The sequence below is a fragment of the Chelonoidis abingdonii genome, chromosome 1, assembly GCF_003597395.2.
Source record: "Chelonoidis abingdonii isolate Lonesome George chromosome 1, CheloAbing_2.0, whole genome shotgun sequence".
NCBI classification, from domain to species: domain Eukaryota; kingdom Metazoa; phylum Chordata; order Testudines; family Testudinidae; genus Chelonoidis; species Chelonoidis abingdonii.
In genome coordinates, this window is record NC_133769.1 from 26,604,578 (window position 1) to 26,621,833 (window position 17,256).

At 42.6% G+C, this 17,256-nt stretch overlaps 1 protein-coding gene across 3 annotated transcripts in view; it reads left to right on the forward strand.

The window, feature by feature from the left end:
- The first annotated feature begins 5,791 nt into the window (after window positions 1–5,791).
- The window catches only part of PMPCB (peptidase, mitochondrial processing subunit beta), a 267,948-nt gene continuing 256,483 nt past the window's right edge, over window positions 5,792–17,256 (forward strand). For 2 of the 3 annotated variants that reach the window (XR_012655654.1, XM_032774527.2), the window contains exons 1-12: window positions 5,792–5,905; window positions 7,550–7,690; window positions 8,213–8,299; window positions 9,137–9,266; window positions 10,892–11,090; window positions 11,432–11,511; window positions 12,339–12,451; window positions 12,918–13,061; window positions 13,737–13,897; window positions 16,282–16,367; window positions 16,443–16,531; window positions 17,157–17,232. Coding sequence is in view for 2 of the 3 variants with exons in the window: in XM_032774527.2 (XP_032630418.1) it covers window positions 5,807–5,905; window positions 7,550–7,690; window positions 8,213–8,299; window positions 9,137–9,266; window positions 10,892–11,090; window positions 11,432–11,511; window positions 12,339–12,451; window positions 12,918–13,061; window positions 13,737–13,897; window positions 16,282–16,367; window positions 16,443–16,531; window positions 17,157–17,232 (1,405 nt within the window). In the remaining variant the exon portion in view is untranslated. Of the gene's footprint in view, window positions 5,906–6,111; window positions 6,217–7,549; window positions 7,691–8,212; window positions 8,300–9,136; window positions 9,267–10,891; window positions 11,091–11,431; window positions 11,512–12,338; window positions 12,452–12,917; window positions 13,062–13,736; window positions 13,898–16,281; window positions 16,368–16,442; window positions 16,532–17,156; window positions 17,233–17,256 lie in introns of those variants that run through there. The other variant, XM_032774528.2, reaches the window with a different exon arrangement.

The window sequence follows — 17,256 nt, forward strand, 5'->3', positions numbered from 1 at the left end:
ATGCTCCTCCAAGAACATCAGAACCAAATATATAGCTAGTTGAATACGCATCTTTCATGTGCTTTACTTACTTCCTTTGCCGCTCTTCAAATGCTTATCTCTTAATTAAACAACGTAGCAAATTTTCTGTGATGGAAGGTGCAGGACTGACAGCTCTGGCTGAAGTGCTCTGCTTCTCCACAGAGCATGGGTTATAACTGTGCAAGCTTCCATATACTCCTCAGCCCTGACCTAGAATGACCTAGTGGTGATAAGGATAGTTCAGCATCCATGTGCACACAGCCCTTGACCCCTTCATAAGACAGCCAACAACAGTGCCAATTGTTGCAATTTATTCTGGATTTTGTTTTTGTTATACAGACATTTGCTCATGAGGATCTAGACTGAGACTATCAATCCATTCACATAGGCAAACAATTGACCTATTGTTCCTGGCCTGGTCTGACCAGCGTATATGGAAGAGTTTCCAGGTTTTCATGTGCAACAGTTTATTTTCTTTTTTAAACAGTACAGAATAAACTAGAGCATATGCTATTTCATAGATGGCATGGCTCTCAAGTCATGAAGGTCTAGGAGGGTCCCAGCCCCTTAGTTACCCCTCATTTCAAGCCTTTTTTGCTTTTCCACAACTGTCATCAAAAGGTCAGGTGAAGAAAAAGGAAATATATGTATTAGAGATAAGGCCCTACCAATTTCACAGTTAGGACTGTTACCTTTCTGCACTGCTGACCACAGCACTGGGCAGCTAGAGAGCATTGGCTGTGATCCCAGCTCTGAAGGCAGAGTCACTGCCAGCAGCAATACAGAATAAGGATTGGGCTAGTATAGTATTGCTACCCTTACTTCTGCACTGCTGCCTGCAGAGCTGGGCCCTCAGTCAGCAGATAGCATTTTCCAGCCACCCAGCTCTGCAGGTGGCAACAGCAAGGGTGGCAATACCATACGCTGCCACCGCCGCCGCCGCCATCAGAGCGAGAGCTAGATACCCAGCCACCACTCTTCGGCTACCCAGCTCTGAAGGCAGCATAGAAATAAGGATAGCAGTACTGTGAGCCCCCTAAAATAACCTTGCAACCCCCCTGCAACTCTTTTGGGTCAGGACCCCTAATTTGAGAAACGCTGGTCTCCCCCGTGAAACCTGTACAGTATACAGTAAAAGTACACAAAAGACCAGATTTCACGGTCCATGATTCGTTTTTCATTGCCGTGAATTTGGTAGGGCCCTAATTATATATTTATGTGTAAGCAGAGTCTGAATGGGCTTTCCCCTGACAGCTAGCTGTACTTACATGAACTCTGCATAGATCTCTAGCAGACAGGAGCTGTGTAGCTCCAAGTGATCAGCTTTGGGAGGTGTTGGGTTACAAGTCACTTTAGTACTGAATGCAAGGGTAGTGAAATGCTGTTATCAATGTTGTTGTCTGTATTGTACGAATAAAGGGGAGCAGAACTGTGTTTAACCTGGCCCAAAGAAGGGGGTCACCCTCAGCTGAAAGGACCTCATTAAGCCTGGGGCTTGACTGCCAGAACCCTGTGAAAATAAGAGGGATGGGGATAGGTATCCTAGCTAGGCAGTATGGCAATTTCCTAGGGGTCCCAGGTCTGGTTTAACTTATTCTTTTATACTGTTCAAAGATACAACTAAATAAGTTTCATTAGGAGCCTTTGTTATTTTAAAGTGCTCAAAAAGGAGCTGAAATCATTTGTGAAATAGTAGTGTTTCTGCCTAGCCTGCTAAGAGCTAAAAATCTGCAGAGGTCACAATAGATAGGTAAGTAGTAGCAGAAGATGACAGTTAGCTGATCGGTAGTCAGCACCCAAGCTCACAGCTGATGAGGAAGCCATTGGAATGAGGACCTGGCAGGGTGTCCAGGAGTGAAGAATCATAGCTGGCAACGTAGCCAGCAGAGAGGAACTGTGGCTAGCAGAGTAGCCAGCAAAGAGGAACCATGGTTGGCAGGGCAGTCAGCCAGAGCAAGCACTCAGATGGCAGAGCAAGCAAGGTTCCTTCTTCCCTGTGTCAGAGGTGAACTCACACATGTGCCCCTCTGAACCCTGGGTCCTCACTGACCAAGGAAAACCATTGTGAGTGGGGTATGGTGAGGGAGCAGAGGGCGGCACAGTAAAGGAACTTTGGTTGTAGAATTCAAGTACATGAGGCAGAAGACTCTGCCTTATGCACTCTAGGGTGGATGTCCTGCTCACAGTTTTATGTTTATGAATCCTGATTGTGGCATTTTCCCTAATTAATGTCAGGTGACTTCTCTCCTTTCATTAAAAGTTTCTTTTCTACACTCAGACTCTGTGCTGGCGAGTAGGGAAATATTGCCTCTCTGAGTGCCCAAGGGTGGTGTGTAGTTTTTCAAGGTTACTGGGTGGGGGCTCAAGCTGGTTTTGTGTTGTATTGTTGAAAAGGAACCCCTAGATATTGACCCCAGCCCTGGTTGCTGCTGGCTCCACCTGGCAGAAGCGTTACTTATATAATAAATAAATTGGATGGATTTCTGTGGCTGTGATGAGAAGTCCAGATTCCAGACAAGCAGTTTACAGCAGGTACAATTTAAAAAACAAACATTCCCATTTTTGTTATTACATTTCTGAAGGCTGTTCAATGCAAAAGAGAAAACCTCTTCATCCACTGTCATTTTCCTGCCGACTGCTGCACTGCACCCCTAATATATAATGCATCCAGTCTCTTTATTTATATGCTTCCTTAAAACTGACCTGTTTGGCATGGCTCTTGAACATTAGCCCATTAAAGTGCTATCAAGACCTTTAGTTATCATAAAAAAAAAAAAGTTAGCCTAAAAGTTCAAGGAGCTGAATACCCATTTTCAACAGCCATGATAGCCAATGAATGAAATTCACCCATGGTGTAGAGGATTGGTCTGCAAGGTCCTCCTATTTAAGCTTCCTCAGGGCCTGAGCAAATGTCTACTATCAATTGTATAGGGGAACATGCACGGCTCTTCAGAAACAATCTCCATGGCAGAAACACGTACCCCATTGTGGAAAGCTACAAGAGAGGTGGATCAGTTTATGCCTGGGTTTCAGCACCCCACAAAACTGGTAAAGGGAGACTGATGTATGTAAGGGAAGAACTAGAAAAAGTGTCCCCAATGGCAAAAACAAACAAAACATCTTTAGGCTTTGGTCCAGCAAATATCATGGGTGAAATCCTGGTTCCACTGAAGTCAATGACAAAACTGCCATGGACTGCAATGGGAACAAGAATTCACCCTTGGGCTTAGGGTTGCCAAACCTCCAGGAATTAAAGATGAATCTTTAATTAAAGACTATGTCATGTGATGAAACCTCCAGGAAGACATCCAACCCAAGGTGGCAACCCTAGGTTTAATATTATTGATGTGATTAAGTAAAGTTAAGCACACTTGGGCTTTTGCCCTTATTTTTTTTGCACTTAGTACATATGTGGAACTGCCATTTAAACTCTTCACTGCTGAATTCATTGCTATCACATGCAACATGAATGGGAGTCCCACATGTGGAACAATTATATTCCACCCTTAGGCTGAAATCTTAGCTCCTCTGAAGTCAATGGAAAAATCCTCCATTGACTTAATGGAGCTAGGACTTTGCCCTCAGTGTTTACCCAAGACTTCTATGTGATGCCAAGAAGAGTTTCATTTAAGGGTAGCAAATACCGGGTGTAATCTTGCTGTCATTCCAAGAGAAAATTTCTACTGGACACTTGAAACACAGAGGACCTTAAGTTATGATGACATGAAAAGTTATTGAAAAGAGTTAAAATAAAACTGGGTATCCTTGCCCACCCCACAGGAGAAAGTGGAGAGTTTTCAGAGATAATCTGCAGATCAAAAGTGCATCAGGAAATAAACTATCTGCTGCCTGATATACAAGATACTTCAGAGACAAAGTCAAATAGTTCTAATAAAATTTACAAATAATTTAAAATGCTACGATCAAGTTCTGCTCCAAGTTCAGAAGAGTCCAGTGGAGTTACACTGGATTTAAAAGCAGTGTGAATAGGAATGGAATTCAGTTCCCTGTTGGAGAGAGCACCACTCAAAGTCTTACGAAACTGAAATGGATAGTTGTACTATTAAAAAGAAGCTACTGTTTTCCACTTTGATGGTGGGAAGAAACAAAAATATACATTGTGCATAGAATCCAACCTACATTAACATTATAGTAAATATTTCTTAACTCGCAGACCACCAGCATATGTCTGCTCTCTTCCTGGGCTTGGGTCAGCAGAGTAAAGTACAATAAATCCTTCAGGCCTAAAGTATGATGGGTTAGTCCATAGCTATACCATGTGTCACCAGCGACTGAGTTTGCTAAAATATTATGGGCTCCTTCTGAGGTTTAGAAAAATTGGATTCCTTTAAACTGTCATCCAAAGGCAGATTTATTCTTGAGTTTGTGTGCAGACTCAGTAACATATATATAACTGGGCTTTTTGTTTTAATTATGAACATTCAAGACTTACCTGTTATCATTTTGTGTTTGCAGATTTTGAAAGAACTTTAATGGTAAGCTGAGAAAGATAATTTCTCTTTATACCCTGCCTTATGCATTTTTAAATGTTTTTTCCTGCTTCCACCATAACCTATTTCAAAGTACATAAATAACCAAAAGCAAGTTAATGAGCCTGGGAGTGAGTTATGCATACCCCTTTCTCACACACGTAACCCAATAAGGATTAGTCAAGTGAATAAAGACTATTTGTATTAATAAAGTTTTGCAGCACTATCTGAATTCAATTTAACAAAAAAGAGCCTGATCCTGCAATCAATCGGAACTCAAAACATCCATGTCACTTCTATAGGAGAAGACAATTTATTTCTTCATGTTACTGTTCATTATATTTAGGAATCTATTTTTTAAAATTTTGATTAATATTAAGATCAAAACTTGTTTGCCTTGTACAAATAGCCCCATTGAAGACATGCTGGTTTAGATGGGCAAAATTAATTTGAAGTCAAAGGAGTTGTACCCATTTACACCAGAGAATCTGGCCCAGCTGGTCTACCTGTCCCAGTAAAATAAGCAGGATTAAGCACTATGTACCAAATCCTGCGAAATCTCAAGAGCAATCCAAAAGAAATCAGTGGGACTAATCATGAGAATATACATTTGCACGACTGAGCTGCATACGTGCCACTAATTTTTAAACCAGAAAATAAATGGCCTCATCACGAGCTTCAGATATTTTCAAAGATTATTAAAAAGGACATTGTCAACCACTTAGGCTCATTTAAATTTTGTAAAAGTGCTATCATGAGGCGGGTGGCGTATGGGGTGTGTGTGTGTGAAATTAAAAACCTGATCTGAATATAAATACAAAAGAAGCCAATGAAAGCAATTTTGTGTTGCTTTTTTAACATATGTAATGAATTTCCTGAGCCTTGGGCGCGCGCTGACAGCGGCTTTTATAAGGCTACAGAGAGAAGCAATATGCCTGGCCCACAACATACGGGCTCTAAATAGCAAAACAGAGCCCTTAAGGATTACGACACGGCACTGCTGCTAGAGCCAGATTTTCACACAGATTTTTAACTCAACAGGAAACTCATCCTGCTTCGCCCTTTTAACTCGGGACCGCACAGAGCCTCGTTCTTCTCACCACCAGAGCCCTCCGCAGCCCAACAGTGCGGGGCGCCTGGTCCCCCTAGCGCCGTACACACAACAGGCCTGCAACAGCCCTCCTGCCAAGGCCGGCCTTCGCCCCGCCCCCTCCCGATCTTCCAGCGCGCGCGCCCCGCCCTGTGACGCTCCCCCCGGAAGGCGAGACGCGCGGCCGCCCCGCCTCTTCTGTAAGATGGCGGCAGCGGTGAAGGCAGGTTACCTGGCGGCCCGACGGCTCCTCTGGGCCGCGCCTGGCCGCTGCCTTGTGCGGGGCTCAGCCCCAGCGACCCGGGTGAGTGACAGGGATCGGGGCGCTGGGGAGATGCTGCGTGGGCTGCCAACCCTCTGGCCGGGCCATAGGCTGCCGGCAGTCAAAGGGCAATGGGCTTCCTCCGGCGCGGTGCACCCTGGGAGCTGTAGTTTCAGGTTATTGTCACAGGGTCGCACTGAGCGCTGGAACCCGCACACGCCCATCCCATTGGGTGCTGGGACGTGGGCGGGCATAAGCCCCCCGACAGCTGAGGGCCCCTCCCCCAGCCTGGGGAGGAGCTACTGAGACCAGAAATCAACTAAAGTCCGGAACAATGAAGAAAAGAGTAACAGGTGAGGGGGGTCAAAGGACCAAAACTGGGGGACACAAGAGCACGCCGAGCAGAGAACCCTGGACAGCGCCTGTTGCTCCTCAAAAGCCTCCAAGGAGCCAGCAGGCAGCGCCCAGAGGAACTCGGCCAGGATGTGTGAACTAATGAAAGAACGGAAACAGGCCCCACAGTCGTAGCCCCTTCTTTGCGTGCCCTCCCCCCCCAGCCAACCTCCTCTCCCTGGCATTATAAATGCCCACTTTGGCCATGGCTAGGAGGAGGTTGATGAGGTGGTCCCACGACTTTGGGGGGGGCATGGATTGGGTGTGCATATGTAAAAACGTGTGGGGAAAAGTGCAGCCAGAAACTTAACATACTGTTGAGGGGGGAGGGATAGCTCAGTGGTTTGAGCATTGGCTTGCTAAACCCAGGGTTGTGCGTTCAGTCCTTGAGGGGGGCCATTTACGGATCTGGGGCAAAAATCTGGCTGGGATAGGTCCTGCTTTGAGCAGGGAGTTGGACTAGATGACCTCCTGAGGTCTCGTCCAACCCTGATACTATATGATTCTGTGCGCCAGGGTCTCTCCCACACCACAAAAAGGACAGGCATTGGGAAGAATGGTGAAGTGTGCCACATACACACCTGTATTCAAGGCTCCATGAAGGAGCCACCAACAAATATCCCCAGCAGGCTGTGGAACTAAAGTGGAATACAGGCTGGCCCACTGGGGTCCCCCATGCTTTGTAGTTGCCTGCTGTCCTCATGGGGTTGTCTGGCTGTGTGGGATCTGTGCAAGCCACAATGCATGTGGCTGTACAGTTTTTGGCTGAAGCTGGAGCAGCCTGGTTAGTTCTATAGGCTACATGGGATGGCATTGCAGGCTGAGCCCTGGACTCTGGGTTCCTTGAATAAAAACAAGAATCTGCGCAGATTGAGGAGCTGTAGATGTTGCCCTTCTAGGCCTAGTTCAGGTAGTTATATGGCCCCTTACTGTAATATCTAAGCACCTCATAATCTTTAATGTTTTTACTACTATTCCCCATTTTACACTGGGTTCAGCACAAAAAGACTAAGTGGCTTGTGCTGAACCCAGATTTCTCACAGCCCAGGCTAGTGCTCTAACCATTGCAATAAAAAAGGGTCAGCTGCAGACAGGTCCATTTTATGCCCCTTCATGCCTCATTTCTAGGCAGAGTTGGTGCATTTCTGAGGAGAAGAGCAGTGGCCACCAAATCAGTGCTAATTTTACAAAACAAAAATAAATAATTCATACTTCCAAGTTCAGGAACATGCTTTCCTGACAAGCATCATAGGATGGTGCCTACAATTTGTAACTAATGGCTTTTCTTTACAGTCCATACAACTTGGGACAAGCAGATTCAGGGCCACCAAGGCAGCAACGCAAATAGTCTTAAATGTTCCTGAGACTAAAGTGTCTTCTCTGGAAAATGGCCTGAGAGTAGCTTCTGAAGATTCTGGACTCTCAACATGCACAGTAAGTAACTTGTGAATGAATTTTTTGCTTAACTATAGGTTTCAGAGTAGCAGCTGTGTTAGTCTGTATCCGTGTTAGTCTGTATTTATGCTCAAATAAATTTGTTAGTCTCTAAGGTGCCACAAGTACTCCTGTTCTTTTTACTTAACTATGTACATGTATTTTCCAAGAGTATTTAGAAGAAGTATTTAGCAACAGTTTGTAAATAATGACCACAAGTTTGTGTGAAGGTTAGGCTAAGCCTTTAAAAAGTGACTAGTGATTTTGGGTGCCAAACTCGATACACTGTAAAGAGGTCTGATTTTTTCAGAGCGTGGGTGCTCGTCACTTTCTGAAAATTATGCCCCTTTAACTGCAAATTAGTTTACCCCAAAATTGAGGCACCCAAATCACTAGGCACTTTTGAAAATCCATGTATAGTCTACTTATAAAAGGTAAAATGTTAGCCGAAGTAAGAACCAGCAAAACAATGCCAATGCTATCTTCAATTAGATAGTAAGATTAATGTTCGTTTTTAATAAGGTTGGTCTTTGGATTGATGCTGGAAGCAGGTATGAAAATGAGAAGAACAACGGAACAGCTCACTTCCTGGAACATATGGCTTTCAAGGTAAGTATTAAAACTAGTTTTCAAACGTTTTTAAAATTAAAATTGTTTACTGATCTTTAAGGATAACTATGGAGACTCCTTACAACTGAATTCAGTCTATCACTTTTCAAAATCACTAGGAAAACACAAGTAATTTGGATTTTTGTCCAGAATAAAAATCAAGGATGCAATCCTGGCCTCAATGAAGTTGATGGCAAAGTTGCTGTTGACTTCAGTGAAGCCAGGATTTCACCTCAGATCTGTATGGCTTCACCTGTACATTTGCATGTGCTGCTATAGCCTTGCCTGAAAGAACAATTTCATGTTCGATCTATTTGAAACAAAAAACAAACAAAAAATGGCTGACAGGAGGAATTCAAGAATGATAGATCTGTTAGTTTCAGGAATTAGTTCTGCATGTTATTTCAGCATTTTAAAATTAACAATTTGAGTGCTTACTGAGGTGCAGTCAAAACAACACTGGTCTGAGTTAGGTGTTGTGCAACCTTCCTTCCATATTTCTTCCACTATATTTAAATTCTGAACTGATCCACTCCTGCTTATACCTGAGATTAGTTAAATTCAGCATGACTCAACTCTGCCAATCTTTGTAGGAGACAAATAGGTACTCTGTCTTCAAGTTAATTTTCACTTGGGATCTGTGCAGGCTTTAAACTTAGTTTTCCAGTGGGGAAAGACCGATGTGCTAGCCTTCCCCCCTCAAACCAGTTGTTTCTCTTATGCTTAAATCAGCTATTTTTAAAAAATAAACCCTTACTATTCCCCATGTGCAAAGGCTACTTTGTGGGTAGGTACCTTCTAGAGTGCAAGTAAAAAAAAATTTTTCTTTAATTTCAGGGGACAAAAAAGAGATCTCAGTTAGACCTGGAACTAGAGATTGAAAACATGGGAGCTCATCTTAATGCCTACACATCCAGAGAACAAACTGTGTATTATGCAAAGGCTTTCTCAAAGGACTTGCCAAGAGGTAACTGCTTCTGTTCTGCAGAATTTCTGAAGGAGCATCCTTCCTAAAGATTAAAGATTGTGAGGAGGGGACCAGCAAGGAATTAAATGAGCTGACAACCCTCTAAATAGCAGAAATGGGAGAACAGTGCCTCTACAGTGTGCTTCCCACCTCCCTTCTTTGGCAGCCCCCCTGCTGAAACTCCATGGGGAAGAGGCTTAGCAGGTTTGGAGAGGAGCATTTCAGCATTGTAACCCATGCTTGGCACATCTCCTGGGGACCAAGTGGCTCTCCTTTGGGGCTAAAGATGTGAAATTCTCACGCCCCTGCAGATCTGAGAGAGAGGCAGAGTTTGCAGACCATGTTCCCTGCCCCTACTTTGGCTCCCTTGTTCTTCTGAGGGAACTTTTTTTCAAACTCTAAAGTGAACCTCCCAGTGTATCTTGGGCACTCTGTGCCACTCCAGTGTGTTTAACCTTGGGAAGGTATGATAGGGCCCTGGATATTTGTATTGTGGTTAGAGACACATAGCTTAAGTTAAACATGTTGTGAAAAAGAAGCTTACAAGAAGAGAGAAACAAAGTGCTGCCAGTTGAAGAACAAGCTATATTTTTGTTTAGTTTTGTCTAGTTGTTCATTCCTGGTATGTCTAAGTGAATTATCTTACTCCATAGTGTTCATATGAAATAAAATAATTCATATTGACAATTCTTTGATGAGAATACTAAACTGCTCAAGATAGTTTAGACCAAAGCGGACTGTGAAGAACTTCAAAAAGATCTTACAAAACTAAGTGATTCGGCAACAAAATGGCAAATGAAATTTAATGTGGATAAATGTAAAGTAATGCACATTGGAAAAAATAACTCCAACTATACATACAATATGTTGGAGGGTAATTTAGCTACAACTAATCAGAAAAGAGATCTTGGAGTCGTCATGGATAGTTCTCTGAAGACGTCCCCACAGTGTGCAGCGGCGGTCAAAAAAGCAAACAGGATGTTAGGAATCATTACAAAAGGGATAGAGAATAAGATGAATATCTTATTGCCCTTATATAAATCCATGGTACGCCCACGTCTTGAATACTGTGTACAGATGTGGTCTCCTCATCTCTGAACCTTTTCTAATGCCAGTATATATTTTTTGAGAAGGGCAACTAAAATGATTAGGGGTTTGGAACGGGTCCCATATGAGGAGCAATTAAAGAGTCTAGAACTTTTCAGCTTGGAAAAGAGGAGACTAAGGGAGGATATGATAGAGATATATAAAATCATGAGTGGTGTGGAGAAAGCGAATAAGGAAAAGTTATTTACTTGTTCCCATAATATAAGAATTAGGGGCCACCAAATGAAATTAATGGGCAGCATTATGTTCTTACAAGTTTTAGAAATCCCTGAAGAACACACATTCTCTCTGAGAAGGGCACTAAAGTTTTCCTAAAACAAATATTACAAAATAAGATTACACTATGTAAAAGTTTATTTTCAATTTCCTGTTAGATCTTTCTTCCTGTACTCTATGCTAACAGTTCTGCCCACTTATAATATGTATTTGAGCTGCTTATTTGATTACGATACAGTGAGCTGAAGGTTCTAGTGTTGCTGAAGCACACTTGCCCCCCATCCCTTTGTGTTTTCAACTAGCTGTGGAGATTCTTGCTGACATCATACAGAACAGTACACTGGGAGAAGCAGAGATTGAGCGGGAGCGAGGAGTTATCCTTCGAGAGATGCAGGAAGTTGAAACCAATTTGCAGGAAGTTGTCTTTGATTATCTTCATGCCACAGCCTATCAGAACACTACACTGGGACGGACAATATTAGGACCCACTGAAAACATCAAGTAATTACAGCTTCTATTTCTTCTTTGTCTTAATTTCATGGTTACTTTCCGGTATTTGAAAACCACACTTAAAGATAAATGGAACAATTTCTGTTCTCTTTATGCCTTATGAAGTGTTTGGGGTTGCATAAGGTGGAATTGCAAGTGGAATTTACCCTGAATGCCTTCCCCTCAATCATACATGTTTGCTTTGGACACGATTACAATGTGAAACTTCTATTTCTTAGAACTTATCTACACTTGAAATGCTGCAGTGGCACAGCTACATCGCTGAAATGCATCAGTGTAGACAGTACCTATGCTGACAGGAAGTGTAGTTATTTTCTTCTTTACCACTACAGATCCATAAATCGCAATGACTTGGTGGAGTACATAACAACACATTATAAAGGACCCAGGATAGTGCTGGCTGCTGCTGGAGGTTAGTATGAGACATGCATCACAGCAAGCACTTGAAAATAAGTTTAAAAACACAGCACTTTAACTTTGTTGAGATAGTACGAAGATCAAACACAGAAATATGACTTATCCACTACTTAATAGGTCGTAGAAGTCCTATTGTTAGCCCTCAAAGTTCTGTGTATCTGCATCTCATCTGTTGTGTTTTTTTCCCCCCAGTAATCTTCCAGGGACACACTTAAATTTATCTTTAGGCAAGGAGGGTGCTTCGCTTTAAACGGAGAGGCTTTTGTAAGCGTGAGAGGACAGTGTGACAGAGCGCACAAAGCCACAAATGTAGGAAGGAGATGGTGTTCAGAATGGGAGAGGGAATAAGAAAATAGAAAGGTGAGGTGAGATTATGTAAGGCCGGGGCCGCCCAAAGGATCCAGGGGGCCTGGAGCAAAGCAATTTTGTGGGCCCCTTCCATTAAAAAAAAGTTGTAATACCATAGAATACTATATTTTTGTGGGGGCCCTCTGGGACCTGGAGCAAATTGCTCTGCTTGCCCCTCACCTCTGGGCATCCCTGTGTAGGGCTTTGAAGTTGAGAACAAGGAGCTTGTGTTTGGTGCTGTATAAGATAGAGGAGGTAAGAAAGGTAATGAAGATAATTATTTTAGCAATGGCATGTAATGAAGTGGAAAGGGTGGGTGGGAAATCAGAAATGTACAATAATCCAGTTGGGAGAGAACCAAAGATCATGATGGATTTTTGTAACTCTGGCATCTTAGCTGAAGCTTTTTAACTTCTGTGAAAAATGATCTTAGATGTTTTTTAAAACTGCTCTATATGAAACTCTCTTGTTCAGGAGTCTCTCATGATGAATTGCTTGATTTAGCAAATTATCATTTTGGTAACTTACCGTCTACTCAGGAAGGAGGAATCCCAGCCCTACCCCCTTGCAAATTCACAGGTAGTGAGGTAAGCACTGAGATTGCTTTTTGCCTTTTCAGGTTAATCAGATCAACAAGCAACACTGAGTAATGATTAATATTAATGAGTTGTGTGGTGTGATCTTGAGTTTCTAGTGTGACTTTCAAAGCTGCTAAGCACCCGTCGCTCCCATTGAAGTTAATAGGAGCAGCTGATGCTCGCCATCCTTGAAAATCATCCTGTTCACTTAATATATTTCTGGGCAAGGGTTTTTAAAAGTTACAGCAGATGACTGGAACTTGGGACTCCTGTGTTCTGTTGCAAAATGACTATTATAATGACTTCCTTACACACAGCATTAGGCTTATGCAGACAGTTAAGGGTATTATCGAGTAAAGCTTTTCATGCTTTGCACTAGATTTATTTGAAAGTATCTAGTTTCCTTCATTTGAATAAAGGTACCCACTACAGTGTTTGCGGCATTACATTTGAAGTTAACGTTTTTGTGATTCAGATTCGTATACGAGATGACAAGATGCCCTTGGCACACATCGCAATAGCTGTCGAAGCAGTTGGCTGGTCTCACCCAGATACAATTCCCCTTATGGTAGCAAATACTCTGATAGGCAACTGGGATCGTTCCTTTGGAGGAGGTGTGGTGAGTAAACCTCAAGGCACTTCGATGAAGGTTGACTATACCAGTAAGAGGTGTTTAGTTCAGTTATTTGCCAGCATCAGTACTCTTCATAAATTCCACCTTGTCTGGGATGGAATCGAGTTTCCTGGGTATTTCTATCAGTGTTTTAAAAAAAACAAAAACAAAACCAAAAAACCTCAAAATCTAACTCCATGGTCTCTGAATGCATTCTGTTGCCATGTGGCATGAGAATTTGGGCACAGGTGCATTTGGGGAATGGCACACTGAGTCATCAAAGTGGAGGAGCCCTCATACAGCCTAGCAACCTATAGTGAAAACAAGTTGGAAAAACTAAATAGGCTGCAAAGCTGTATGCAATGAATATCCCAGTGCCTGTTCCCTCTCTTGGAATCTTACTAGCTATTTTTTTAGGGCTTTTTTAAAAAAAAAATCTTTGCAGTTTAAAACTGACAAATTCAGGCTGTCACTTGGAGAGTGAAAGATTATGTGCAGGAGAGGAAGCTGCCTGTTCTATACAAAAGCATCTGGTGCATACTCATAGCAGTATTGTTGGCTGTGGAGGAAGCTGCCAATCCATCTCACTTGAAATAGCAGTGAGTGAGCTTAGTGGTGGGAAAGGATATTTAAAAAACCGCAAACCCCGAAATGCTAAAACTTATCTTTTTGTTTAAACAGAATTTATCCAGCAAGCTTGCCCAGATCACTTGTCATGGCAACCTGTGTCATAGCTTCCAATCTTTCAACACCTGTTACACTGATACTGGACTGTGGGGGCTCTACATGGTTTGTGAACCATCCACTGTACAGGATATGATGCACTTCGTTCAGAGAGAGTGGTAAGAAAATGCATGTTTCTCCAAGTAGCTTGTTTTGGGTTGAGGACTGGCTATTTAAAAATAGCAGCTTCATCAAAGAAGTGTTCTGTGTTTATCACAGTCCAAATTTGTTGGGAAAGAACAAGTAGACTAAATTCAGAAGCTTGTGATGTTCCCCAAAAGCCAGTTTCTCCCACTCTTGCTTCACCCTGACAGTACCTTACACTGGAAGTAGCTCCAGTGAAAGCAGTGGGTTTACTTGAAGAGCAAGAGTGGTGAAATCTGGCCCAAAACATCAGTAATACACCTCTAACCCGATATAACACGAATTCAGATATAACACAGTAAGGCAGCGGTCTGGGGCTGGGGGGTGGGAGTGCGCATTCCAGTGGATCAAAGCAAGTTCCATATAACACAGTTTCACCTATAATGCAGTAAGACTTTTTTGGTTCCTGAGGACAGAGTTATATTGGCGTAGAGGTGTAGCAATTTGATTTACAAATTAAATGTTCTGGCAGGAGGAGGGATTGGAAGGGTTATGTAATCTTCTGTGGAGTAAGATGCAAGCTAAGTAAGGTCTGTTACTTCTTATCTAACTTTATATACCCTCCAATCAACTGCAAACAGACTCCATGGCATTTAGTTTACATTTTCAGAGAGAGGCACATGCAATTACCATATATACTGATTCATTAGCCTGTTCATTTACAAGCCGATCCCCCGAGATGGATAAGTAAAAATAGCAAAAACTGTATAACCCTTTCATAAGCCGACCCTATATATCAGAGGTTGGAAAACTTTGGCTCCCAGCCCATCAGGGTAAGCCGCTGGTGGGTCAGGATGTTTTGTTTACCTGGAGCGTCTGCAGGCATGGAGCCCCTCAGCCCCTGCCACTTCCTGCAGCCCCCATTAGCCTGGAGCGGGGAACTGCAGCCAGTGGGAGCCACGATCAGCTGAACCTGCGGACGTGGCAGGTAAACAAACCAGCCCGGCCCTCCAGGGTGCTTACCCTGGCGAACCATGTGCCAAAGGTTGCCGATCCCTGCCATAGAGTTTAAAATGATCAAGTTTTGGCGTAGACCTGTTTATAAGCCAATCCCTGCTCTTTGATGCGTCACTTTTTTACCAAAAATATTCAGCTTAAAAATGAGAGTACCTTTTACTGGACCCCCATCTCTGTTGATGAAATTATAATAATTACATTGTAACTAAATGAAATTGTAGGTGTGCCATTGTGCAAGAATTTCTCTGAAAATTAGGCCAGGGAATGGTGTAATTTAGGGCCTATTTTGAGTCATCTCGACACCAGAGTATGCACCTTCAAGAACTGAGTACAGCTGAACTTCATGAGCCACAGGTAAAATTCAAGTCAGATAGGAACACTTCTAGGACATTTTGCAAGGGAATTTTTGTCCTTTCATAGGATGGGCTCCCATCTCCCCTCCTGATCCACCCCAACCTAATTACATGTCGATGACAACAACAGCAGTTGATTAAATGGAACAGTAGTATTGGGATCATAATGTAGGTTTTTGTTCGCTTAATGGAATTGAGCATTGGGGGTGGGGGCAGAGGGGAGCTAGCCCCATTTGACCAGCCAGCATTGTGCAGTCCAGAGTTTGGAAACCTCTGTTTTAATACATCTCCCTGCACTTAGAGTGAGTTGTTCCCTGGAGCAGTGGCTCTCAACCTTTCCAGACTGCTGGACCACTTTTAGGAGTCTGATTTGTCTCGTGTACCCATAAGTTTCACCTCACTTAAACTACTTGCTTACAAAATCAGACATAAAAACACAAGTGTCTCAGCACACTACTGCTGAATAAAGGTGTACTTTCTTGTTTTTTGCCATGTAATAAATCAATTGGAATATAAACATTGTACTTACATTTCAAAGTACAGTGTAGAGAGCAGTATAAACAAATCATTGTATAAAATTTTAGTTAGTACTGACTTTGCTAGTGCTTTTTATGTAGCCTTTTGTAAAACTAGGCAAATATCTAGGTTAGTTGATGTACCCCTGGTTGAGAACCAGTACCCTAGTGTACTACTTCTTGTTTAGTTCTAAACATCTGATATATGGCTCTCAATCTTCCTGTGGAGACTATCAACTTTAAGTAGCTCATTCCATTAGAAAGCTTCCTCAGATTCAACCTACATCTACCCTTTAATCCTACTACTCATAGGGAAGAAGCTTGATACAGGGATAAATCTCTAATCCTCCACTTACATATGCTGAGAATACCACTAACCCTGCTCTCTAGAAATGAGATTCTAGTACTGGTGTACTAATATGCCTGGTATCTTAGCATTGTGCATAGGTAATATGGCATTCTACCTCAAGTAACTAATGCCATTCTTACTTGAATTAATAAAATTTCCTACTAGCGTTTCAAACTCTCTTTCAGGATACGACTCTGCACAAGTGTTACTGAAAGTGAAGTATCTCGAGCCACGAACCTTCTGAAAACAAATATGCTGTTACAGCTTGATGGTAAGGTTAAAATTGGGATTTTTATTCTTATTTTACTCATATGTTGATAACTAGAGTATTTTTTGCCTTCATTAGGGTCCACCCCCATCTGCGAGGACATTGGGAGACAGATGTTGTGTTACAATCGTAGAATTCCAATTCCTGAACTTGAAGCAAGAATTGAAGTAAGTAATGCAGGTGTTTATTTTTAAATGAAGAATGTTAATGTAGCAGCTAGCAACTTAGTTGTATAAAGCAGGGGTGGCCAAACCACAGCTCGTGAGCCACATGTGGCTCTTTTACAATTGAAGTGTGGCTTGTGGAGCTTCCCCCATTCTCTGCCTGTCAGACTAGGGGAGGAGGGAAAGCTCAGGGCTCTGCTCTGCAGCTGGGTGGTGGGGCTTAAACCCTGAGACTCCCACCCCCCTTTCCACAGGGCTGAAGTCCCAGCAGGTGGTCCAGGCTCTCAAACTTTTGAAGATAATCATTTGCAGTTCTGAGGGTGAAAGGTTGTCTGAAACGTTGCTAGGCCTCTAGAACAATGGTTTTCAACCTATTTACTGAGGTGGGCCATATCCATACAGTATATATACTATCTCTGTATGGCCCTCAGTATGTCACACAGATCACAGCTGTGTGCTGATTGGGCTGCACGCAGCTCATGAGTTGAGAACTGCTGCTCTAGAAAGACATGGCAGCTAACTTACTAGTTGATTAGCTGTAGAACCATTTTATAATAATTATTCAACTTTGGGCTCTAACAGACTTTGTCCAAGACAGCATTAACTTATTTTTCTTAACACTTTTCAGGCTATTGATGCCCAGACCATCAGAGATATTTGCACAAAGTACATTTATGATAAGTGCCCTGCCATCGCTGCTGTGGGTAAGCTTATTCTCCTTCACTGTT